The 26,181-nt window shown below is 39.0% G+C and overlaps 1 protein-coding gene across 4 annotated transcripts; it reads right to left on the reverse strand.

Moving 5' to 3' along the window:
- Positions 1-5,414: 5,414 nt before the first annotated feature.
- On the reverse strand, positions 5,415-25,403 carry LOC104110758 (subtilisin-like protease SBT3.10). 4 transcript variants are annotated; one of them, XR_011415443.1, is made up of 4 exons: positions 25,101-25,403; positions 21,578-21,675; positions 7,420-7,724; positions 5,415-5,690 (listed from the first exon to the last, which is right to left on the reverse strand). XR_011415443.1 is itself a non-coding variant. In XM_009620311.4 (4 exons), exons 1-3 carry the CDS (start codon positions 25,280-25,282, stop codon positions 6,627-6,629), a joined length of 333 nt encoding a protein of 110 aa, XP_009618606.1. In that variant the 5' UTR covers positions 25,283-25,403; the 3' UTR covers positions 5,415-5,690; positions 6,611-6,626. The 4 variants fall into 4 exon arrangements, 3 of the variants coding, with proteins under 3 accessions (XP_009618606.1, XP_009618613.1, XP_009618598.1); XM_009620311.4 differs by lacking the exon at positions 7,420-7,724 and adding an exon at positions 6,611-6,679; XM_009620318.4 differs by lacking the exon at positions 7,420-7,724.
- Positions 25,404-26,181: the final 778 nt, after the last annotated feature.

Genomic DNA, 26,181 nt, shown 5'->3' on the forward strand with positions numbered 1-26,181 from the left:
TGGCATGTGTCAGGCACATATATTTTTTTTATGAGGTATTAAGAAAGAGATCCTGAGCATGCATATGTACATATTATAGACTCATGCGACTGATTTATATAAATGTCGTTGACATGTATCATGTCTTTATGCGAGGGTTGAGGTTATGACACCTGATTTGATTTCCTATATCTGTTAAACATTGCCTAAATTTTCGTATGAACTGTGTATCTAGATTTTATTTCTTATTTAATGATATCATGTCTTATCTCGTACCCGATTCATGATTTATCTCATTATTTGACTATTATTAGGTGTCAGAGTTGACCCCCCTCGCTATTACTATACTTCTACATATTTTGTGTAGGTTCTGAGATCAGTGTTTGATGTATCCATTGAGCTAGGTAGGAGTGTTATGGGGAGTTCGTGGTAAGCTGTTTTACTTGATCCGATCCACAGCACTTGGAGTCCCCTTCCCTACCTTTCTATTTCTGTTTAGGTACTTTTTTTGTAGACGGATGTATTTGTTCAATTGATTCTAGTTGCTCTCATTAGATGCTCGTGATGTACTGAAATCAACTTTTGGGCATTGTTAAACAGTTTTGGTCAAGCATAGACACTGTCTTTGATTTTGTACTTATGATATTGATTTGAAAATTCATTCCACATTGTTATTTATATCATAAAATAGTTAATGGCTTAATAAATAGATTATATTGTTAATATTAAGTGTTGGTTTGCCTAGCAAGTCGGTTAGGTTCTATCACGATCGTTTGGTGAGATTTTGAGTCATGATAAATTGGTATCAGAGCCAGTTCTAAGGGCCTCAATAATTACATACAAGCCTGATAGAGTCTTGTGGATTGATATAGAGACGTCAGTATCTATCTGCGAGAGGCTATAAGACTTTAGGAACTTTCCATGTCTTGATTCCTTATCATGCGACTTTATTTTGACTTGAAGCATATATCTTAAGTTCCTTTTTATTCATCCGTATGAGATATCGAGTACTCGATATCGGTTGGGCACCGGCGAGCAGTGATTTTGTTGCAAATATGGTGTGGGTTGATTTCCCCCTGTGTTATGAGGGCATACTACTATAGTCTCTTTATGAAGGGGTTTTCCATCTATAGCAACCCCCGATGTAGGTGTTTCCCATAGGTTTAGGGTCATATACAGTGTGTTGTGATGTTTCACGCGCCGATTTTGGTGTAGTGTTGGTGTAGAATTGTAGGGTAATTGCTTACGTGTCACGACAACTGAAGCTCCCTAAGAATGATTGTCCGGTTCGCGATTGGAGTTGGCATTTATTGTGCATGTACTTAAGACTTGGAGGCATTATTCGTATGGAGTGTCATGAAAGGTTTATACTGACCATCGAAGTCTTTAGCAATTGTTCAGGCAGTAAGATTTGAATTTGAGGCAATAAAGAGTAAGGATAGTTTGGCATTTATTCCAGGGGAAGGGAGGCATTTGTCTATGGATGTTTAGGCCTTGGATTATAGATTTGTGAGATTAGATATCTCTGTATCTAGTAGAGGTTTTGCTTGTGGTTGCACGATCGTCCTTGTTTGAGTGCATCAAAGCTCATCAGTGTGATGATCTTCACTTTCTTGTCCTTAGGGACACGATGTTGCGAGGTGGTGCTAAGGAGGTGGTCCATAGTATGCAGTATTCTATTCATTCGAGTGCTATGGAGATGTATCATAGTTTGAGGCAGCATTATTGGTGGTAGATAATGAAGAAGGACATTGGTTGACATGTCTCGCGGTGTTTGAATTGTTCGTAGGTCAAGTATGAGCGTCAGAGATCGAGTGGGTTACTTGGAAAGATGGTTGTACCGGAGGGGAAGCATGAGCGTATCAGTATGAATTTTGTGTGGTAGAGTTGACACGAATCTCGAGAAAATTTGATGTTATTCTGGTCATTGTGGACAAATGACTAAGTTTGTATATTTTATTCTGGTGATGAATTCTTATATTTCAAGAGTTCAATTATGATGAGATGGGCTTTTGCTTGAGATAAAATGGAATATGAATGCTTGATTATCATCTTGGTGTGAAATATAGTCTCGAGTTTTGGATGTATTGATGGATCACTCAGTTGTTCATTGATGGAATGAAGCAGATTCTTATAGCATCTGAACGAGTATGGGCTCGAATGGATTAATTTATTGAGAAGTGTTTGTACCCATGGCAAGGTCATAGCAAGATGTTGATATGAGGTTTCACTGTGGGGGTATCTCATGTGAGAAGGTTGGAGGCTGTATAATTTCTTATGAGGTTCCTATAAAGATTTTACCTTTTATCTAGTGGAATATATATTCTACGGTGTGAGTCTGGATCGCTTGAGGAGGATGACATGACTTTCACAAGGTTGAGTGTGCATTTAGACGGATAATTTGGGATGTGTTATGGTTAGTGCAACATGAGCTTGTGAGAAATTCTGCTGAGTAACAATGCGAGATCATGGTAAATAAGGAAGAGAACTCATTGTAGGTTCTTGGGTGATATGATTGGAGCTTAAAGCTAAGTGGGGGAGTCTACCATCGATGATTGGTTCATATGGTCATGTATTGTTGTAGTTTTTGGACTAAGGTACGAATGTGGATTATTTATGAGTTAAAGAGGATGACATAAGGATGATTCGCACAAGAAATTTGTTGGATGCATAAAATATTAGACCTTGTTGATATATGGAGGGTGTGGAATGATTCATGTTTGATGTTCCTTGTGGGGTGCAGTGTGTAAAGGGACGAGATTCACTCGGTTGCTTAAGGATGAGGTTTTTACTTTTTGGAGTATTCATATGCTAATGGAGCACTAGTCGTTCAACATATTTGACTATGTATTTAGGACTAGAACGGAGTGGGTGACTCTCGAGAATAGTTCTAGTGGGTTCAAGATCCAAGATAAGGAGCCATACATGGTGGAATAAAAATAGGCTAAGTGCCCAGAACCAAGTAAATACAGATATCAATATCCCTATCGGGTGGCATGCCTGATAAATCTGTCAGAAATACCTCCAGGAAATCCCTCACAACCGGTACTGAGTTCATAGAAGGAAACTCCATACTAGAATCTCAGATATAAGCCAAATACGCTAAATATCCCTCCTCAATCATGCGCCGAGCCTTCAAAAACAAACCACCCTACTAGTAGAATACCCAAGGGTCCCTCTCAACTCTAGTTTAGGAAACCCTGGCATAGCTAAAGTCATAGTCTTGGCGTGACAAAACAAGATAGCATAATACGGAGAAAACCAATGCATGCCAAGAATAACCTTAAAATTCATCATATCCAACAACAAGAGATAAACCATGATATCAAAATCATTAATAGTAATAACATTAGACTAGTACAATCGATCAACTACTATAGAATCCCCAACTGGTGTAGACATAGAAATAGGAATATCAAGAGAATCACGAGGCATACTCAAGTGCGATGCAAAATATTAAGAGACACATGAATAAATAGTACCCAGATTGAAAAACACCAAAGTATTTTTATGACAGACTGAGATAATACTTGTGATGGCTGCATCAAATAACTCTACCTCGAGCCTACCCGAAAATACATAATAATGGGGCTGAGCCCCACCAACACATCCTCCTCTTTTGGGACGATCTCTACCTGGATGAACTCCACATCTAGTTAGCTGACCCCCACCCCTAGTTTATTGGGCGGGTGGTAAAGCAACCAGTGCCAGAATCATAGCACGAGTACCCTGTTATGACACACCTCTCTGCAACCTGAGACAATTCCTCACTATATGCCTCAAATCCCCAAAGTCGTAGCAACCCCCTGCTGATGTGGAGGCTGAACCTGAAGTTGTCTATGACGACCCGAATGACCACCATAGAAACTCTATATCGAAGGCGCACTGATAGGATCTCGAGGCGCATTAAATGATGACTTCCCTGGGCATGAACCATAAGTACCATGGCTTCCTAGAGTACCATGAGAATCCTGGAGTGTTGACTCAACTGGTCTGATAGTATGACTTCTATCAAAATGTTTCTTACCTCCAGATGAGGCACCACTGAAACCACAAAAATGACGAGGACTCTTGTCACTCATCACCTCTCTCCTATGGCCATGAATGCTCTCAATCCTCCTAGCAATCTCTATTACTTGAGTAAATGAGGTCTCAGCCTCGGCCTCTACAGAAATTTGAAGCCTAACACCATAAGCAAGCCCCTCTATGAACCTTCACACCTTCCCCCTCGCAGTAGGGATCAAGATAGATACATGACGAGACAAATCAACCAACCTTGTCTCATACTGGGTGACTTTAATACCACACTACTGTGATGCTCAAACTGGCTATGCAGATCATCTCTATGAGTGAGCAGGATGAACCTTTTCAAGAAAAGTTGTGAAACCTGAGCCCAAGTAAGGGGAGGTGACCTTGCTGGTCTGCCCATCTCACAAGTCTTCACCACCTCTTGGCCGAACCCTGCATCTGGAAAACAGTAAAGTCAACCCTATTGGACTCAACTAGTCCCATATTTTGCAAGATCTCATGACATCAATCTAAGAGCTCCTGGTCATCCTCTGAAGGCAAACCACTAAAATAAGACAGGTGCAACTTCTAAAACTTGTTATCATCTTCGAGCGCCATCAAACATAGTGGGCCTAACCTAAGCCCGCACTGCAATAATAAGCTGAACCATGTCGGCTATTAATACCCCCCGCAATCTGATATCTCTACACCATCTGCTCTGGAGTGTGAATGGCATGAGTCTCAGCTCCTCTCCCAGCCTAAAAAATGGCTGGTTCCATAGGAAGTACACCTACTTGAGCCACGCTCTCCATAAGGCCAATCATATGGACTAAGGTGTCCCGATGCATTAGGATAGTAATAAACCCCTCTGGAACTTGAGCTAGCCCTACCGGCTTATCCTAAACGGGAATCTACTCACCATCTAGAGCTATTTGCAGCTCGACTGATACTGCTCTAGATCGATCACGGGTAGTTATAGGTGTTGCTGCACGTTCTCTAGGCTAGGCCCTCACTCTTCCCCTACCTTGGCCTCTACTCGTGATAATGGCTGCAACCTGGGGCTCTGGCTCATGCTCTGCTGCGGCTGACACACGTGTCCTCACCATCTATGAGAGAATGGAGAGTAAAGATTCAAACTTTAGGATAGAACAAAATTGCACGATGGAGGAATAAAGAAAGAGAAGTTTCCTATTTGTCTCATAGCCTCTCGAAGATAAGTATAGACGTCTCCATACCAATACACAAAACTCCACTAGACATGCCCATGACTCGTGAGACTTATGAAATATAGTGCTCTAATACCAACTTGTCACGATCCAAAATCCCAACCAAGGGGTCGTGATGGCGCATAACCTACTTGCTAGGCAAGCCAACACAGTTACAATAATCAATGAAACAACAACTAAACGGTTAACAACACAATATCATAAATAAGGGTAAAAGCTCTGAAATCACATAATAAGTCTAAACCAATATACAGTCTAAATAAATCCCCAAGACTGGTGTCACAGAGTACATGAGCTCTAACGAATACTAAATACAAAGTCTGAAATAAAATACAATATTGTCTTATACAAATTAAAAGTAATAAAGATAATGAAGGCGACTTTAGAGCCTGCGGATGGAAATGCAAAACTACCTCGAATCACCTAGATGTCCAAGCTAAGCACCTCTGGGGACTCTACTGGGACCAATCCCGGGATCTTCACAAGAAGTGCAGAAATGTAGTATAAGTACAACTGATTTCATGTACTAAGTAAGTGTCGAGCCTAACCCCGACAAGGTAGTGACGAGGCTAGGAACAAAACACCTACTTATAAACCTATGCAGTTAATAAGCAAGAGAACAAACAAGAGAATAACAAGATAAATAATAAGAGTAAATGTAAGGAATAATAAAGTGATCAACCAAAAGAAATAACAATCACGTTTCTCAGATAAACATCCAAACTTGTCTCCACAACTGAAATCCAAAAGGATAAAACGATAACCATGAAATAACATGGCTGAGTCCGTAAGTCCGCGTAACAAAAGGAATGAGTAAAATATATCATATCACCTATCATGGAAATACTCGACGTGCATATATCACTCATCCTCATCGCATGAAAAACGAAAATACCTTCGTGCAATATCTCTCATCCTTACACCACGAAAACACCCGTCTTATATAACCACTCATCCTCACAGCACGGAATCACCCGACACTCATCCTTACCAAGCATATGTAAATCAATACCAAGTAAGGTGAAAAGCATAAATAACATCAAGGAGAGTGATCAAGCATAATACACCGCGTAAGAGATAATCATAACCTTTGCACCAATAGATAAACCGGCATTTCAAGAACCGTAATGTCTAAATATCTCAATAAATCTTAAATATAGTACTAGGATGTATATGAATAAGCAAGTAAGTTAATGAACTATCTAAAACATAGGAGAAATAATATATGAACCAAACAAGGCATGAGAAAGGTTAGATCTACCCGCATGTTTTAACCATGGAAAACACATTACATTTATCACCATTCATATACGCCGCCCCTAACACATATAGCCACGTAGCAAATAGATCCAAACACAACCTAATTCCCTCAAATCAAGGTTAACCAAGATACTTACCTCTTTTCTGAATAAATCAACTCTTCAATAATGCTTTCCCTTTAGGACAGGCCTCCAAACAACTAGGATCTAGTCAAATAATACTAAAATAAGTCAAAATAAGCTTAAGAAATCCTCCTAATACTAAAAAGGTTCGATCTTTAACATATTTTGAAAAGTTAACAAAAAGTTAACTCGAGCCCACTTGGTCTAAATCTAAAATCAAGACAGAATTTGGATTACTCATTCATCCCTAAGTCCAAATATGTGATTAGTTTTGAGATCTGATCTCAAATCGAGGTCTAAATCTCTAAAATGCACTATCTTAAGTTACTACCTAAAAACCCTATTTATACTCTTTAATCCAAGCTATGGTCCCCTATGAACATTGCTAGGTCCCGCACCAGAATCTGCACAAGAAGTGCAAAAGTGTAGTATTTGTACAATTGACCTAATGTACTCAGTAAGTACCGAGCCTAACCTCGACGAGTTAGTGATGATACTATGATAAGATACTTACTATATAAACCTGTACAGTTAATGAGCAATAGAAATAATAAGAAAGACACTAATAATAATAACATGATTATAGATGGATAATAGTAAAAGGATGCAATAAAAAAAGTAATAACCATGTTTCTCGAAATAGACAACCAAAACCTTTCTCAGAAGCTCAAATCAACGGAGACAAAACAATATTCGGGAACGACATAGCCAACCACAAGGGAGGACAAAATCACAAGTCAACACCAAATTCATAATATATACGTTGTGGCGTACAATGCGATCCAACACACACAAAACATGGATCTTGTCCGAATCTTTTATACCTGGGGATGGATCTTTCCCGCGGGTTGGATTGGCTCTACCCAGTACTGAGTGACTGATGGTCAGTTGATGTATATATTCCGGGATGGAACTTCCCCGGGCTGAATTGGCCATATACAGTACTGAGTGATTGAGCATGATGAGTGAAAAGTGTGAGACAGTGAGATTGAGTACTCTGAGAGTGTGAGTACACGAGTTGATCTCTGAGATATATTGCAATATCTCATTTGACATGCACACTTAACATACAGGCATAGAGATGCATTTTTCCTCATGCTGTACAGCATTGCGTCATTCATGATTTCACCTGCATAGTGACATGTAGACATTGAGATGTACTTTCCTCATGTTATTTGAAAAATGAAACATCTTAAGTATTGTTGAAAGTTTTGGGTAAAATCATAGTTTTACGAAGCAACTTATATTTTGGTGATTTCAACAAAGGATTTGAGTTTTACTGTATACTTGAAGAGAAGCATTTATTTTTCAAAATTTTATACGAGCTGAGCATTTTTTTTATTGAGTTATTTCTTGCACCATCTTTACTATATTGTTATGAACTGTTGCTGGTTATTTGAGTTGGACTCTGACCCTTGTCCCAGCTCGTCACTACTTTTAACCTAAGGTTAGGTTTGTAACTTATTGATTACATGGGGTCGGTTGTACTCATACTACACTTCTGCACCTTACGTGCAGATGTCGGATGTTGATGCTGCTGTGATCGACGGCAGCTGGATTTGAAGACGTACTTGCGTTCCGGTTGTAGCTGCTTCTTGTTCATGGCATCCTTAGATTTATAAAAATCTGTTTATGTACATTTCGGATAGATGATGTATTTATTTCATACCAGCTTTGTAAATTCTAATCTTAGAAGATCATAATTTCTACTACCAGTCCGTGAGAAATTCTTGTATAAAATCAGTTGTATTTGAATTTCTTTTCTTAATAAATCTCATTTAAATTGGTTAGTTGCCTATTGGCTTACCTGACGGGTTGGGTTAGGTGCCATCACGACTAGGTGGATTTTTGGTCGTGACAAGGTGGTATCACAGCTCTAGGTTCATAGGTTCTACAAGTCATGAGCAAGTGTCTAGTAGAGTCTTGCGGATTGGTATGATGACGTCCATACCTATCTTCGAGAGGCTACAAGGAATTTAGGATAATTTCCCATCTTTCGTTCCTTATCGTGCGGAATTGATTTAGCTTGAAACATAACTCTTTGAATTCCTTCCATGCATTCGTATGCGCACATGAGCGCTCGGTATCAGTTATGCATCGATGGCTTGTGATTTCATGGATGAGGTGCGAGATGTGATTTTTGTGTGTTGATGATGGGCCAGTCTGGAAGACTTGAGGCCTGGTTTAGACTGTAACTTGAGCACGAGGATTTCAGTTGTGTGAGTATGTGCTCTTGGACTTATATGTCCGGTAGTGTCCCTATGAGTTGAATTTATGGCTCAGTGAGTGGTCGAATGGCTATATGAGGAAATATGATATGACTACGGGATGTATTCAGATGGATTGAATGTGATGAGAATAGTTTGCTTGAGAGGTAAAAAGAACTATTGGGTGCTTGATTTATGTCTTGATATGACGTATAGTCTCGAGTTATGAGTGTGTTGGCGGATCTTTCAGGTTGTTTAATTGGGGAACAACGTAGAATTTCATGTCTTGGTGATGAGTTCAGTCTTAGGAAGATTAAGCGATTTTGTAGTAGCTGTGGTTGTGTAAGGGGATAAAGAGATGTCAGTTTGAGGCTAAGAAGGTGGGTTATCTCATGCGGGGTAATATACGGAGGTGTGATCCTTATGATGTTGTGTGGAGAGTTTCTTTTCTACCAGTGGGGTATATGTGTTGAGGTTTGAATTTGAATTTGGTTGAGAAGTTTGACCTAATCGTCATGTGGATGTCTGCGAGCTTAGTAGATGATTTGAGGTACTATATGATTTGTGTTATGTGAGGTTATGAAGGATTTAGTTGAACTTCGGTGCGGGATTATGGCAGTAATAGAGTATGGGTATTATGAGTTATCGAGTGTTTTGTTCTATGGCTTTGAGCCAAGTAGGGGAGTCTGCTACCGACGGTTGGATTGCTTGGTTATATGTTGTACTAGTTTCGGTTTGAGGCATACTTGTGAATCAGATATGACTTGCAGAGGTCGGTTTTGAGGATGACTTGAGTAAGGAATTTCGGGATGCATGATGTATTGCACTTTATGGGTATATGGAAATCGTGGAATGATTTGAATTTGCTATTCGTGACGGATGTAGTGTGCATGGAGTAGGGGTTCACTCGGTTGTTTAGAGGTGTGGGTTACTTCTTTGGGTGTTATTGTGCTAATGGGGCATAGGTTGTTTGGCCCGTTGGGACGGCACAATTGAGATTTGAGCAGGGTGGTTGACTCTCGAGAAAGTTCTAATTGATTCAAGATTTTCATGTAGCAACTGAGAATTTTCAGGATTTGTATATGGCTAGGATATGAGATTTACATTGGATGGTGTCGAGACTCGCGGTATTTTTATATCATTATGGATCTTACATTTCGGTATCAAAAAGGTGAAGGAAACGAATTTAGATTCACAGAAGGTCTTTTCAGAGTGGGTGTCTCGATGGTGGTACTCTTGAGGTGCTTAAGAGGGAATACAGTGGCTTATAGGCCTTAAGGCGGTGTGGTTTTATGCTAGGATCTCGTGGGGTGAGTTTTGGTTAAGGATCGTGGTGTTCTGGCAAGGAGAAGTGTCACCTTGAGGGTAATTCGGAAGGAACTCGGAGAAATAGGACAGTTTGGTAGTAGGTTGGATCAGCACGGTAATGGGTATGATCGGTTCTTTAGGTACTTATAGTGTGGTGAGTCTCTACGGGTGTCTCTACGGGTGTTTCGTGGCAATGCTCTCGGGCTTTGGCGACCCACGTGGCTTGGTGGAGTTAGAGAGATTCAGTTCTGATGGTTTGGTTATGTGCAATTGGATTTCCAAGTGTTCTCAATGGTTTTTACCACGGTTCGAGGTGCATATTTCCTGCTGGCGTGAGGAGCATGTTGCGTGTTGTGATTTTCTCCTGGATGAGATCAAATAGAAGGTTCCTGGCTAATTGAGTATGTAGTTTTCTTGTGACTCGGAGTTGATTATGAGATTCTCGTACTTTTCATATTCATTATATATGCGGTATGTTGTGTGGAAATAAGATTTGCGTGTGCAAGGTCACGGTTTAGTTTGAAGGGCATGAATTCTTAGACAACATGGGCGATTTCAGATGACTAGATGAATGATATTACCACTTGGTATTGCCTGAGGAGAGTGTACATTTTAGGAGGTGCATTAAGTGTTGACGTAAGGATGCCTCATTGGTATTGCGGTACTCGCCTGATTGATCGGCTACTGATATTAAGATTTTGTTATGTGACACGGAAGAATTTTAGAAGTATTCCTCGTGGGATGATCGTATATGAGAGATGTGTTAGACATTCGGGCGGTGGAGTTGGGATCAGATATGGTGATTCGTGTGTTTTATGTATTTGGAAACCGGGAATTCTCAGAAGCAGATTGTTTCGTGGTTGTGGGCTGAGAGGATATGGCTAAAGCTAGCCAGATGACGGTATGTGTCATGGTTAGGTCATGGTGGACCTTCGGAGGGTTATTTATCTATTTTTGGATGACCAGAGTTGATTTGGGGCCCAATTGGTAGACCCAATGAGGATGTGTATTCTACACCGGGTCAGATTGGTTGACTCTGTACTACTATTGTTGAACGATGTGCCATTCGGTGGAGTTGAGCTTATTCATATTTTGATATGATCTATGTGCTACTCCTCTATGCTATGAGGGGTTGTGATTCGTTGGTTATATGCACACATGGTGCGGTTCGGGCCTTATGGCGGAGTTTGAGCGAGATGATATTAGGGTGTTGAATGATCGATTGCGCATTGGTTATGTTCTTTCCGGATTGTGGTATTGTGTTATTTTTCTCTCTGTGATTATGGTCATGCACCTTGGGTACTTGATGTCGAATTGCGCATGGTTATTGATTTTGAGCATGGTGGCTGAGGTATTTCATATGGACCAGTGTTTGGATGGGGTCACGCATTGCAGCGGGGTTATGTGATCCTTTGTGTTAGATTCGTGTGTCTTGGTTCTACTAGGTATGATGGGTTCGTAGCATTCGATTGTGGTGGTACTTGTTGAACTTGCGGGATGGTTCTCTCGTTTGAGTCATTTTCCATGATTGAGTACATTTGGATTGTTGCTTATTGGTGCACGGATTGCACGGGTTGTGGTTGTAGTTTGTATTGATGTGGCATGTCATTAGAGTGGTTATGTAGGATGAGATGAGGTCATTGGACCTGAAAAGGATACTCTCAGATTTGATTACAGCATGTATGGAGGACAATATCGGAAGTTGGCTTAGAAATTGGTTATAGTTCTTGTCGAAGGAGGGAGAGTTCCATGATTTGTTGGTTTGATAAGTGGTTATGAGTTTCTTCGTGTTTCTTTCATCATCGGCAGTGTACTAAGGTTTTGAACGAGGTTTTATTTGATACAAGGTATATTACCGGTACCGGGTTTGCTTCGAGCAGTTATTGTGGTAAGAATTATTGCCATGAGTATTTGAGTTATGTCGCATATCATGTGATTGCATCTTGGGTTATGGTTATGGCTTGATACAGCCTGTTCAGACTTATACAGTGTGTACGTGTGAGATTCGGGTCTTATAAGAAATTTCGGATGTTGGAAATTGGATTCTGTGATTTATAGGCTAAGGTTGAAGTAATGATCTTCAGTATGTTGTGTTGTCGGGCCTATATGGAATAGGGTGGCGTGGGATCACCCCCGGGTATGTGCAAGGTAAGGTTACACGGCGGTTTGGAGACTTTGGAACAACTCTAGGCACGTTCGAGGATGAACGTATGTTTATGTGGGGGAGGATGTAACGATCCGACCGGTTGTTTTAAGCATTTGCACTTCGCTCGGTAGTTTACGGGCATGAGTATCTATGTATGATGTATTATGACTTATGTGAATCGTCGTTTTTGGTTTTCAGGTTATTCGGAATCGATTTGGAAGAATGAATTTCATCGTTGAAGCTTTAAGTTGGAAGAGTTGACCAAGTTTGACTATTTTGTATTTGACCTCGGATTGAGGTTGTGGTGGTTCCGTTAGGTCCGGATGGTAATTTTGGACTCGGGTGTATGCCCGAATTTGCATTTGGATGTTCCTAGAAGGATTCGACACTAATTGGCGAAAATTAGAAATTTAAAAAATTGGAAAGTTCATAAGTTTGACCGAAAGTTGACTTCGATGGTATCGGAATCGGATTATGGTTTCGGAAATTGGAATAGCTTTGTTATGTCATTTGGGACTTGTGTGCAAAATTTGAGTTCATTCCGGGTTGATTTGATATGTTTCGGCGCGAGTTTTGAAAGTTGAAAGTTCAAAGTTCATTCTAGTTCAAATTGAGGTGCGATTCGTCGTTTCGATGTTGTTATGTGGGATTTGAGGCCTCGAGTAGGTCCGTATTATGTTATGGGACTTGGTGGTATATTCGGACGGGGTCTCGAGAGGCTCGGATGAGTTTCGGACGAGGTTTAGAGCATTTTGGAAATTTGGCTAAGGCTGGTTTGGCAGAGGTTTTGGTGTGACCGCACCTGGGGAGCCATGGGCGGAGGTGCGTAGCCGCAAAAGCGGCAGTGCCATCGCAGAAGCGTGAAGAGGGAACTGGGCGTGAGGATCGCAGGTGCGGGTACTTGGGCGCACCTGCGTGACCGCAGATGTGGATCAAGGTGCGCATGAGCGCGACCGCAGAAGCGGAAAGGTGATCGCAGCAGCGGTAAGGGCTATGTTTGGAAGTATCGCAGATGCGAAGTTTTGGGTCGCATCTGCGTTATCGCAGAAGCGATGGATGAGGCACAGGAGCGGACGTCTGTGCAAATGCGCGTTTGTTATCGCACCTACGATGTCGCAGGTGCGGAGAACCATTTCTCAGTTGGTCCCGCAGAAGCGGAGATTTTGTCGCAGAAGCGGCTAATATGTTCACAAAAGCGAAAATGCTGGGCAGAATGCTATGAATCGAGGTTTTGGTTCTTTTATCATATTTTTGCGATGTAGGACTCGGATTAAGGCGAATTTTGAAGCAATTTTCATCACAAGGATTGAGATAAGTGTTCTACACTTGGTTTTGATTTTATTTCATAAATCCATCTTCATTTTTGACAATTGGTTGATGAATTTTAATGAGAAATTGGGGGGTTTTGTCTAAAACTCCATAAAGCGAATTTTTGAGTTTCGAACATCGATTCGGAGTCGGATTTGAGCGAAACTAGTATGGTTGGACTCGTAACTAAATGGGTTGTCGGATTTTGTGAGTTTCATCGGGTTCCGAGGCACGGGCCCGGGATGGGCTTTTGGGTCAATTTTGGACTTTTGATTAAAGATTCGACCTTTATCATTTGGAATTGTTTCCTTAGGCATTAATTGATGTATTTGAGTTGCTTTTGGTTAGTTTCGAGCCATTTGGAGGTCGGTACGCGCGGGATGGCAATTTTGGAGCATCGCTTGGCCTGCTCGTTATTGTATTTGACTTGTTCGAGGTAAGTAACACTTCTAAACTTGGTGTTGAGGATATGAAACCCTGAATTACGTGTTATGTGTTTGGTGTTGAGGTGACGCACATGCTAGGTGACGGGCGTGTGGGCGTGCACCGTGTGAATTGTGACTCTGTTATTTTTGTGGTACTGTGTAGTTACCTGATCTTATCTGTAACCATGAAATCTCTACGTACTAGAGTTATTGAGGTGTGATCCATGTTAGAAACCATATCTAGGCTACATGCTTATTCTGTTGGGACCCACTGAGGTCATTCCTGCTGTTGAGTTATTTGTTTACATTGCAATTTCATACTCAGTCATATTCATTCATTTCATATCATATCTCAGTCTCTGTTGCTATATAATGACACATCATATCATTATTTTTGGGCTAGTTTCATGGCATTGTCAGCCCGAGATACTGGAGAGATTGATGATTTAGTGAGGTCAAGGGCCTGATTGTGAGTGATATTATGGGATCGGGATGCACGGCGCAGCATGTTATATTAATTTATGCCCGGATCTGGCTTATTATGGCGCTTGGGCTGAAGGAGTCCCTCCGGAGTCTGCACACACCCCAGTGAGCGCAGTTGATTTATATTGAGGGATGGATCTTCCCTGGATATGGATCTTGTTCGAATCTTTTATACCTGGGGATGGATCTTTCCAACGGGTTAGATTGGCCCTACCCAGTACTGAGTGACTGATGGTCAGTTGATGTATATATTCCGGGATGGATCTTTTCTGTGCTGGATTGGACATATATAGTACTGAGTGATTGAGAATGATGAGTGGAAAGTGTAAGATAGTGATATTGAGTACTCTGAGAGTGTGAGTACACGAGTTCATCTCTGAGATACATTGCATTTGACATGCACATTTGACATACAGGCATACAGATGAATTTTTCCTCATGTTGTACGACATTGCGTCATTCATGATTTCACATGCATAGTGACATGTAGGCATAGAGATATGTACTTTCCTCATGCTATTTGAAAAATAAAACATCTTAAGTATTGTTGAAAAGTTTTGAGAAAAATCACAGTTTTACGAACCTACTCATATTTTGGTGATTTCGACAAAGGACTTGAGTTTTACTGTATACTTGAAGAGAAGCATTTATTTTTCGGAATTTTATACGAGCTGAGCATTTATTTATTGAGTTATTTCTTGCACCATCTTTACTATATTGTTATGAAGTGTTGCTGGTTATTGGAGTTGGACTCTGACCCTTGTCCCAACTCGTCACTACTTTCAACCTAAGGTTAGGTTTATTACTTATTGAGTATATGGGGTCGGTTGTACTCATACTACACTTCTGCACCTTGTGTGCAGATGTCGGATGTTGATGTTGCTGTGATCGATGGGGGCTGGATTTGAAGACGTACCCGCGTTCCGGTTGTTGCTACTTCTTGTTCATGGCAGCCTTAGATTTATAAAATCTTTTTATGTACATTTCGGACAGATGATGTATTTATTTCATACTAGATTTGTAAATTCTAATCTTAGAAGCTCATGATTTATACTACCGGTCCTTGAGAAATTCTAGTATAAAATCAGCTGTATTTGCATTTCTTTTCTTAATAAATCTCATTTAAATTGGTTAGTTGATTATTGGCTTACCTGACGGGTTGGGTTAGGTGCCATCACGACTAGGTGGATTTTGGGTCGTGACAGTTGGATAGTTCTATTTCTCAATCGGGCATGAATTCTATCATTGGGCTTATGAATGAATTTAATCCGAGTAACATTGACCTACCCAAATATTTCTACACGGCAAAAAAATTAGTTTCCAAGTTGGGTCTTTCATCAGATAGGATTCATTGTTGTGAGAATGGTTGCATGTTATTCTATAAGGATGATGCATCTCTAGAGAACTGAAAATTTTGTAACAAGCCTCGTTACAAGGAAGCCACAAATGATAAAAAGAAAAAGATCCCGGTAAGGCGGTGCACTACTTACCCCTTATACCAAAGTTAAAGAGGTTGTATGCATCAATGAGCTCCGCTCCTCATATGAGATGGCATTATGAGCATAGAAGGCCAGATGGTGTTCTATGTCATCCTTCAGATGGATAAGCATGGAAGCATTTCGATAGGGTGCTATCCTGCAGATGAATTGTAGGATAGCAACGGCCTATACGAAGAATTCGATCCTTCGGTCCTAAGATCAATTTTAACTGAGCATGGTGAGAGAACATCAATGGAAAATGAGGACGAAGATTCAATTGATGAACATGAAACAAGCGAGGATGAAGAATTATATGATGAAGAAAATGAAAATGAAACAAGTGATGAGGATTAAGCTATCTCTGTGTTTTATTACTTGTTCAGTATTTATATGTTATGGTGTGCTTCATTGTAATATGTAATAAAATTACTCTATATTATTAATGACATCTTCATTTTTTTATGTTTATATTGTTATATTTATGTATACTTTATGTTTATATTTGTTAAGTTAAATTATTTTACATGTAAATATTTAATATTCATTACACATATGGATTCTCGCGGTAAAGAAATAAAAAAATCTAAGAAGAAAAAATATATTTTACCTAGACCAAGTCAGCTTCCTCCACATATACCAAATATGAGCCCTCCTCCTATGCCTCATCGTCCTTCCATGCCAGCTTCACAATCATCTAACTTTTTCAAAGTCCCTCACATGTCTAGCTCGCTTCAGTATCACTCCATGCCTTCTCATGGTGGCTCAACTTCGACCACCATTAATTTTATACCCATGCCTCATTTTCCAGCTTCTTCCCTGCGTGATCCTGCTAGTCAGTTCGGTGGCTCACCACCGATTGCATCCCCGAGCCATCATAGTAGCCAGCATGGTGGTTCATCTTGTGTGCCTCATACATCGCTCACTCAATTATCATATCCATCATCATCCACTCCAAGTATATCTAATTTGGATATTGGAGGCTCTCACGCAGTTGCATCCCCATCTACCAGTACTTCTACAGTTGTTGGTACCGTGAGACAATGTACTTGTTTACCCGAAAAATGAATAGAGTTGAATTTATACGTAGTTCTAAGGATATGTTGTGCAACTTAATACGAGTTGTAGAGATAAATAGAAATACCCAGTATGGATCGCAAAGAATGCTAAATAAATAAGGTTGCAAAGAAGATGAAATTTAGGACTAAGCAAGTGGAATCAGCTTACGAAGCTTGAATTACAATGTAAGCAAAAACTTGCCCCCTACAGAAATAATAACCATCCCTTTTATAGTAGAGGGATCTAACTTTAGATATCTCTTGTCTATGAGCTCGATATTGACTTGAGTTTTCGGTCTTGACTCGAGCTCTCGATCATGGCTTGAGTTCGATTTGGATTCGATCTTGACTCGAGCTCTGGATCATAAGCTCGATAACTTCACTTTGCATCATAGTTCGATTTGGATTCGGGTTCGATAATGATATCGGCCCCTCAGACTCGAAGATTGTTTGTACCATCTTCGGAACCCGTCTCGAAGTCTCGCTTCGATCGATTATGTTTCGAACTCGATCGATCGTACGGAGGCCGAAATCTATTTCGATCGTATACAGTACTGGAGGGACTGTACAGTACGATCATCTTCATCTGCTGATTATCGTTCCCCATGGCAGCAGGTGAGTTTTCCTTCAATTTCCTTTTAAAATCTTTCAATAAAATTTTGCATATAATGAATTTAATGACATTTCAGGTTTTTGCCATCTTTTCAGGTCGCGCATATGGTGATGGAATCTATGAAGCCATTTTTTCATGAGCCGTAAAATTTCTGGGGGACAGATACCGTACCAGATCAGAATGAATATGTGGCAACAATTTAAGGTGAGAATAAATTAAGTTTTATTAATACTTATCCTCATTCGTCTAATATTATTTATTCAATTTTGCAGGTTAGGTGCGTATGGTAGCGTGCACTTGAAAATCTGGTGAATGAGAACTTCGAGAAGAGAGCACAGGAGCGGATAACAGATTCACATCATGTTGCTAGGAGAGGTGGCACAAGGCCTGATTGGATACGTGAAGATGTCTGGAATCAGCTCTTGAAGAAGTGGAACACCCCTGAGTGGAAGAAGAAAAGTGAACAGGCAAAAGTTAAACAGAGCTTCTACTAAGGGTAGAGCGTTCCATACTGGAGGTTCTATTAGTTTTGTAGCCCATCGTTTGAGAATGGTAATTTCATCATAAAATATTCTTAGTTTTACAAGTATGCAAATTGAACACACACACACACACACACATATATATATATATATAAAATTACTTCTTAATTTTCAAGAAAAGGAACGTGGGGGAGATGTGACTTATGCTGAGGTCTTTGCAGAGACCCACAAAAAGAAGAAGGACGACAGAAGAGAAGGATGGGTCGAACCGCGTGCTTCAGAGACATTTGTATGGTCCCAACACCAACACTATACTATTTTTTCCTCTTGGTTTATTTTATTTATATAACGTGTGTTATTTTTATTTCATGACAAGTATCATATTGATCTTGATGCATGGCGACAAACTCAGCCTGAAGGAACTCAGTCGGCCTCGAAGGATATGACTGCAATTTGGACACAGGCGGTTGGTGGCGTGAATAAAGGTATAAATATTATGTAATTATCTATTTTGGTATTAGTTTGAAAGTTGCGTGTTTGTTTTCTTACTTCTTTTACTTTCTTTTCTTTATTTCTCGTGAAAATAATAAATAAAGATTGAGTCTACGGGATTGGATTACAGCCATCCTCTAGTCGTCCATCAATAGCACTATTCACTGGGGCATCAGTTTCCCAAGAAGACATGGAAGCTATACGTTAAAAAGTGGATCAAATGTCAGCAAGAATTTCAAGCAACTCATGCTTTGATCCAAAAATTGTTAAAAAAGAAAAGCAAGAAAGGCAGTCAAGCTGCAATGGAGTCTGAGTCCGAGGAGGAGACTGAGTCTGACTAGGCTATTTGAATATTTTAGAGTTGAAGTTAGAGACATGTTTAATTTATGTTGTTTGATAGTTGGTTGTTTGATTAGTTGGTTGAATTGTTATAAATATTATTGTTCGTTTTGTAGTAAATATTGAATTTGGATTGTTATACTAGGTGTTTGGTTGGTTGTTAGGTGTTTGGTTGGCTGTTTTATTTGACAGGTGGTGTAATTAAAAATACAGCAAAATTCTGCTAAAAATTTACCAAAAATTACCCAGATTTATACACCGTTATGAATGCAGATGATCAGAGACCGATGCAAACTATATTTTACCACTAGCTAAACTGAAATAGCATTTTTTAAGACGGAATATAAATTTATACGTGAAAATTTCAACAAATATTAAATGCAAACACATTATTTCATTAGTATGATATAATATGGATCTTAATAATTAAATCCATTGTTTCGAATCCTGGGTTTGCCTGGGGGGGTGATACTTGGTAGAATGGTGGAATTAGGAAGTGGGATACACCAACACCAAATTGCCACGCAAGAGTCAATTTTTCACAACATGCAAAAGAGTTGTAGCCAATATGACAGCCACCAGAAGTCAGAAGATGTCTGGAGCTTATCAGCTAGGATTTCGGATATATACACGGTCACCAACTCTAGTGGCACAGTCAACAGAGTGCTCCACACATCAAAATCAAAGACAAGGACAAGGAGAAGGGTAACCTTTCATTTTCATTTATTTAAGCATATGCATAAAAGCACCAAGTAAACTTCCCTAAACACATGGCATACACTACATTTAATTATAGTCTCAACACTACATTGTTGTTAAAACATGTAGATCATGAGTCTCTCTCTCTCTATATATATATATAGATCTAGGTAAATCGTTTTGGTGATAGGGTCACTGGAATTGGCTTTCACATATGCTCTATTCCGTGTATTTGGAGTGTTTGGCTTGGGACAATTTGCAAAACCTCACGTTTCTCTTCACCAAAAAAAAAAAAAAAGGTGAAACTTAGTTGCTTTAAAACAATAAGAAAAAGGCAAATGTATATGCTGCTGAAATTCTGGAAAGGAATCAAAAACAAGAGGGCTCTAGCCTTTCGACTTACTAAAGGTATTTGGTAAGCATGAAGGATAAAGGATGAAATTCTGGATATAATCGTGAAGAGATGAGATAATTCGGTAAGCATGAGAACATAATAATCATCAGCTAGTTGTCATTCATCTCTAACTATGATAGGCAGATGAATGTCCTCCAAGCCACTAATGACTATAATTTGACCCAAGTCCATAATCGTGGTCGGGCAAAAAGAAAATCTGGATATACTACATACTAGTCTGCCCAAAACCAGTTATCACATATCTCAAACCAAGTCACAAAAGGGGAAGACCCTTAAACAATTCTCATTATGCAACCTAAAGAAATGCACGACTCATGTTTGAGATTCACCATTACACTGCATTAAATCCTAGTAGTCCCTCAGATTGAAACTCACAAGCTCGTGAAGTCCTCGTATTACTTCGCATTCCTTCCTAAACTAATCACTGAATCACGTTGCAATGGCTCCCAGTCCCTACCATCCTATTTTCAGTTCATTTCATGCATCAATAGCAAAATCATACAAGTGAGAGTGAGAGAGAGAGATCAGAGAGACTACCAACGGTCATGATCTAGGATGTCTCGTTTTTTCTTATTTATTTTTCCAATGCTTAATGACCATGATGACATGCTAATCACCTTCTCAATCTCAGATTCAGATAGAAAAGAACTTTCTTCAGGCATTCAACATGAGTAGGTATTGTTCTAGTACTAGTATGATGATTAGTCATAATCTTTACATACAACAGATTATCAATTGCATATTTATATTCAGCTGATCTCTTTTCGTAATCACCTCTTTTAAAACCAGGATACTAATATTAATGCCCTTATTTGTTCTAAATTTAACAGCTATTGTGAAATTAAGATTCATCCATTTAAATTTTCAAATTTTTAAAAAACTCAATTATTAATTGTAATGTTGTTCTAATTGCAAATGCTGCATTTTACCAATCAATAGGGCCTTTTTCTTAACCAGAAATGTTAGAATTTAAGTATTTTTTTAAGTCCTTTTTTTTAACAAAGGAACAGCAGAAATTTGGCATCAATTTGAACTATGAGAAAGATATATTTTTTTTTTTTGTGGGGGGGGGGGGGGGGGGGGGGGGGGGGGGGTTTGTAAAGAGTAGGGGCGGGTGTGTGAGAGGTGGCAACTGGAAGATCGATTACCAAAACATGTGGAAGCACATTCTATTTTAGTGGCTCAAGATACGCCACACTTTTATCATTTTCAAAAGATAAAAGCAGAATCAATTAGTAATTCTGTCTTCCTCTATGTATTTCAAAATAGAAGGAAAAAACGAACATGTATCTTGTCATTAAACAGGCTCCTGCAATGTGAGATGGTGTCAAACATCCCAACATACAGAGGAGAAACTCTGTGCAAGTTCTATGCAAAACACGAGAGAAGCTCTCTGCAAACTACTTTGAGATATCATAATGGTGTATTCATATACTCCATAACCATAACTGATTTTGAGAAGTATAATCGGCCAACATAGTTGTAAAAAGAAAAATAGGATTACTTAAACAGGATGACCCATAAAAACTTACTTTTAAGCTCAGAAACTTGCTCAGGAGTCAGCTTGGCAGAGAACCCACTAGCTGCATGCTTGTAACTGTAACTCAAAGCTTCCTTTGCAGCATCCTCACTTTTTCACACCGTAAACACACAGAGATCAGGAAATACTTCAACCTTATGTGTACAGAATGTACAAAATATGTCTATATCCTTAAGAGAAAGGGGTATGGGAAAGAGGGAAAAGGGGGCAACAGCTCTCATCTGCAACCTCAACAACTAATCATCTAATAAAGAGTCCCTTAACCGAGCAAGCATGATTTTCTATCCAGTTCCCGCTTAAGATTTTGGGGAGGTTGAGCATTAATTTTGATCTCTTTGAAACTTCTACAGGAAAAGATAACTCTACCTAGATACAGGAATTCTGACAGTACAAAATTTATCAGTTATCAACAGGTATCTTTATTTTTCCCGGGATGAGGTACTGTACTGGCTAACTTATCAAAAGAGTATATTAGAGGGTAATTATACAATAATAGACACAATTACACGTGATTCAAACACGGAACAACTAAGCGGTAAACTCTACACACAGAATAGCTTGCCATTTTCTTTATCATGCATTGATGAACAAATCCAAGGTTGGTTCAAAAGTCTGACAGACTAAGTTCGACGAATCCTTATTCAAAAAATCTCAAATAAACATCACAAAGTTAGATGAGCATCCAACTTATCTTATCCAAAAAAAATATATATATATTGGATGAGAATTCAATATTCCAATTGAACATGCAAAAGTGCCTAAGATTCATCCACCACATGTTTCCGCGCAAATCATTCTTGCAGCTATAGAACTATATTTTGATGTTCATACAACAACAAAAAAAAAAACCCAGCTATAGAACTATATTTTGATGTTCATATCATATATAAAAAGAAATTTATCATCTAAGGATCGAAGTCTTCTCTTTTCAACTATTCAAATTAAGGTAAACAAGAAAATACAATCTCTAAGTTTGTGACAGAAAGATAAGAATGGGTTTTTGTCCAACTTGGAATTCTAGGTATGGGATTATGTCCAACTTCTACAATTAGATTTGTGCTAGAAAACGTCCAACTTGGAAGTAGGAGTGTTGTTTCTGTCCACCGTGTCATTCTATAGAAGAATCAAATTTCAACTCTTGGAACTTCAAAGTATAGGATTAAGTCCAGAAGATGCATGCACCGCTCACTAGCTTAGCATTTTCTTTATCACGTACTAAAGAACAAATACAAGTCTGGCTCAAATGTCCACTAGACTAAGTTCCACTAGATCCTTGTTCAAACACTCAAAATAAACATCACAAAAATGGAGATCCTTGTTCAAACACTCAAAATAAACATCACAAAAATGGAAAGACTTGTTCAACATTCCCGATATGGTCAGTGGAGGAGCTACGTAAGGCAGATTTAACGCTACGCCCTTCCCTTAGCGCCTCCCTCTAGGCGGGGCTCAAACAAAGGATGCACGGGGTGAAGTTGCCACCATGAACCAAGGATTGGAAGGGTTGAGGATAGAGTTTCTTTTTAATTTTCAGGATAGTTGGCAAGAGCTATAACAACTTACGATGCAGTTGATTCGGAAACATACGCTAGGGCGGTTGGGTGGGGAGTCAGAACAGGACCGCAACGGTCCTGCTCCGCTTTATACTAAGAGAGTGTGGTTGGGTCTAACTCCGTTATAAGGCTAGTACGCCGAGCAACTTCGAATTATGTTGTGCCGATGCACAAAGCAAGTACACAACGACTACAGCAAGCTCCTCAATTTGACCCGGTCCGTCACGCTTTGGACATCGCCACCAGGATCGTTGAGGCCCCATGAAGACGGCTCTACTTCACTGGGAAGACTCGGTACTCATTAGCGATCGTCTGGGTGACCAGTGATTCCGGAGAAAAGGCAATCTTGTGCTATACTCCGGTGATCTCTTTCCTACCGAGACACGCAGACTCCCATCGTGTCCCAGATCACATTCCGTGAATCGAAAGGGGATTCCCTCCATTTCACTCAACGCAAGGGAATGCAAAATTTTTGATTGTTCTAGTTAGAATGGATTGGTCATACCTATCCTATAATGCTCCAAGGGCCGTCAGGCGAACACCCTTCGCTGGAAAATTACATTGCATATATAAGTAAAATGCTATTCGATTTTAACATATATAACGGTTTGCACACCCTTGAAACAACTGGGCGACGTAGCCCATCGGTGAAGGGTGTTCAGAGGTCTCGCAGGTTCGAGTCTCAAGTGCACACGTTTTTACAGCACATTCGTTATATATTATCATTTTTTTTTTTAAAATACAACATTCATATCCAACTTCTTCCTTTTGAAAAATAGAGTGGCCAATACTCAATTCCCAAATCCCAACCGGTCTGTAACTTTCTTTTTCTTTATTAATTTTTTAATTAAAAAAAATATTAAAAGCTACTTAACAAAAATACTAAAAGCTCTCTACAAGACTACAACCTAACTTTGTCAAGATTAAAAAAGGAGGAACAAAAGGAACCCCACGCATTCTACTCTCCCTCTTTGTCTCGCTGCTAGCCTGCTGCATTGCCATTGTCGGACTCGACGCGGAGGCCGGTGAAAGATTGCAGTCTGAAGGCCATTCATATCCAGGTTAGATTCTCCTCTTCTTCTTTTTTAAAAATTTTTTGGCTCTATTTGTGGGCTGAATTTTATTGTTAGTCATTAGAGATTGAAACTTTGCTCAATATTTCTAAATCTTGGAAAAAGATTACAGCTAGAATAAAATAATGGATACTTAGATTTTTTTTAGAAACTTCAGATTTTCACTCATATTTTTTTTCAAAAGTAGGACCTGATTCCTCATTCCTGAACATATATTTGTTCTTTAAATAAGAAAACAAGGACAAATAAATTGGTGGCTGTGTGTAAGAATTTGGGAAATAGTTTGAATTCCCAAATTTTGATTCTTTAACCTGTAAAGTGCTACACATACAGTGCCAAAGTTTGATTTACCACATGCAGCTATAGAGATGGATTGTGATGTTCATTTCTATCTTTTTGGACCCCAAACATTCTAAAACCTGAAGCATCATAACAAAAAGAAATCCAATCTGTAACAAAAAAAAGAACAATTTGGGTAGTTTTTCAAAGTAAGGTTCAAAATTCCTTTCTTTTCAACTCTTTGTATTAGACCAATCTCTTCTCCTCACCTTAAAATATGCCAAGAATTGAAGCATCAGATTAACAAAAAAAGTGCAACAAGTCTGTATCCAATCTCTTTTCTTCCCATTAAAACATGCCAAAAGTTGAAGCATCAAAACAGGAAAAAAATGCAATATTTTAATACAGTTAACAAAAATGAAGAATAGGTCTGCTTCCAAAAACATATAATTACAAGAAGAAAATCTCATTTGACAACATAGAAGTCAAAAAGTTCAAGTAGAAATTAATAAGAATCACTATGAATACAAGCAAACCCAGATGTTCAGATCATACAATTATTTTATTAAGGAAAAATGATAAAATAAAGGAGAGAAAAAATAAGTTAAACCTGCCAAGAACGGAAGCTAAAATTTTGATATGGAATTCCTCAGGTTCCTCATCCTCAGGATTCTCAGTATGAACTATATACACTTTTGCTTCTGTGGATGCTTGTGAATCCGCCATTGATATAGTAGCTGCAACAAAGGAGAAAACCAAGAAAATCGAACAGATAATTTGGGTTTTCTTCATCGCTTTCACTTTGTGCACTTATAAAAATATAGAGAGAGAGAGAGAAAGATTCCTTGGGATTTTTGGGACACCTTTTATACTTGAGGAACAAGTTTCAGACTCCTAAGTTGAAACCCCCGCTTTGACAGAAAAGAAAAAAAAACAAACACAAAAAAGAAAAGAAAAACTTTTTATAGCGTATTGAATAGTTCTGCTGACTAGGGATTTCTGAACTACAACAGCTGGAGGACTTTGCCACGTGTGAAAAGATGGTCGTTTCGCTGCTGTTATAACGATTCGTTTTTTGGCTTTTCGGCAAATGACGCAAGTGCTAGGGGTGAGATAGGAAATTTATTGCGGACAAAGTATGGGTTTTGATTTTAAAGACTCGACTGATCGTTTTGAATATTAGTTCCCTTTTCTATATTTCGAGACCTCCTGTAATTTTTTTTTTGATGATTTATGACTTGCATGTGTGGTTTGTATAGTTTTCCGAAAAGTTTTTATGTGAAATTTTAAAAAAATATATGATTTTTGACTTTAAAAATGACTAGAGTTGACCACGGTTAATATTTTTGATAAATAATCTTGGATCGATGTTTAATGATTCTGGTAGGTTCGTATAATATTTTTGGACTTCTACGCATGTTTGGTTGGGGTTCCGGGTGACCTAAGGACGTTTCGGCGCATTATGTGAAAAGTTGGAAAAATAAGTTTTGAAGTTGAAAACCTTGAGTTTTAATGATCGATTCAATTTCTTCCCAAACGCATTGGTTAGTAACTTTTCAATCAATTTCAATTACTTTTTTCATGAATTTCATAATCAAATCTACGAATTTTAAAGTAGAAATTGGGTGGTTGGTATAATTTAGGAATCTTGTAAAATTGAGATTTAGACCTCGAATTGAGGTCGAGTTTCG

Source organism: Nicotiana tomentosiformis, chromosome 4 (assembly GCF_000390325.3).
Source record: "Nicotiana tomentosiformis chromosome 4, ASM39032v3, whole genome shotgun sequence".
In the NCBI taxonomy this organism is placed as follows: domain Eukaryota; kingdom Viridiplantae; phylum Streptophyta; class Magnoliopsida; order Solanales; family Solanaceae; genus Nicotiana; species Nicotiana tomentosiformis.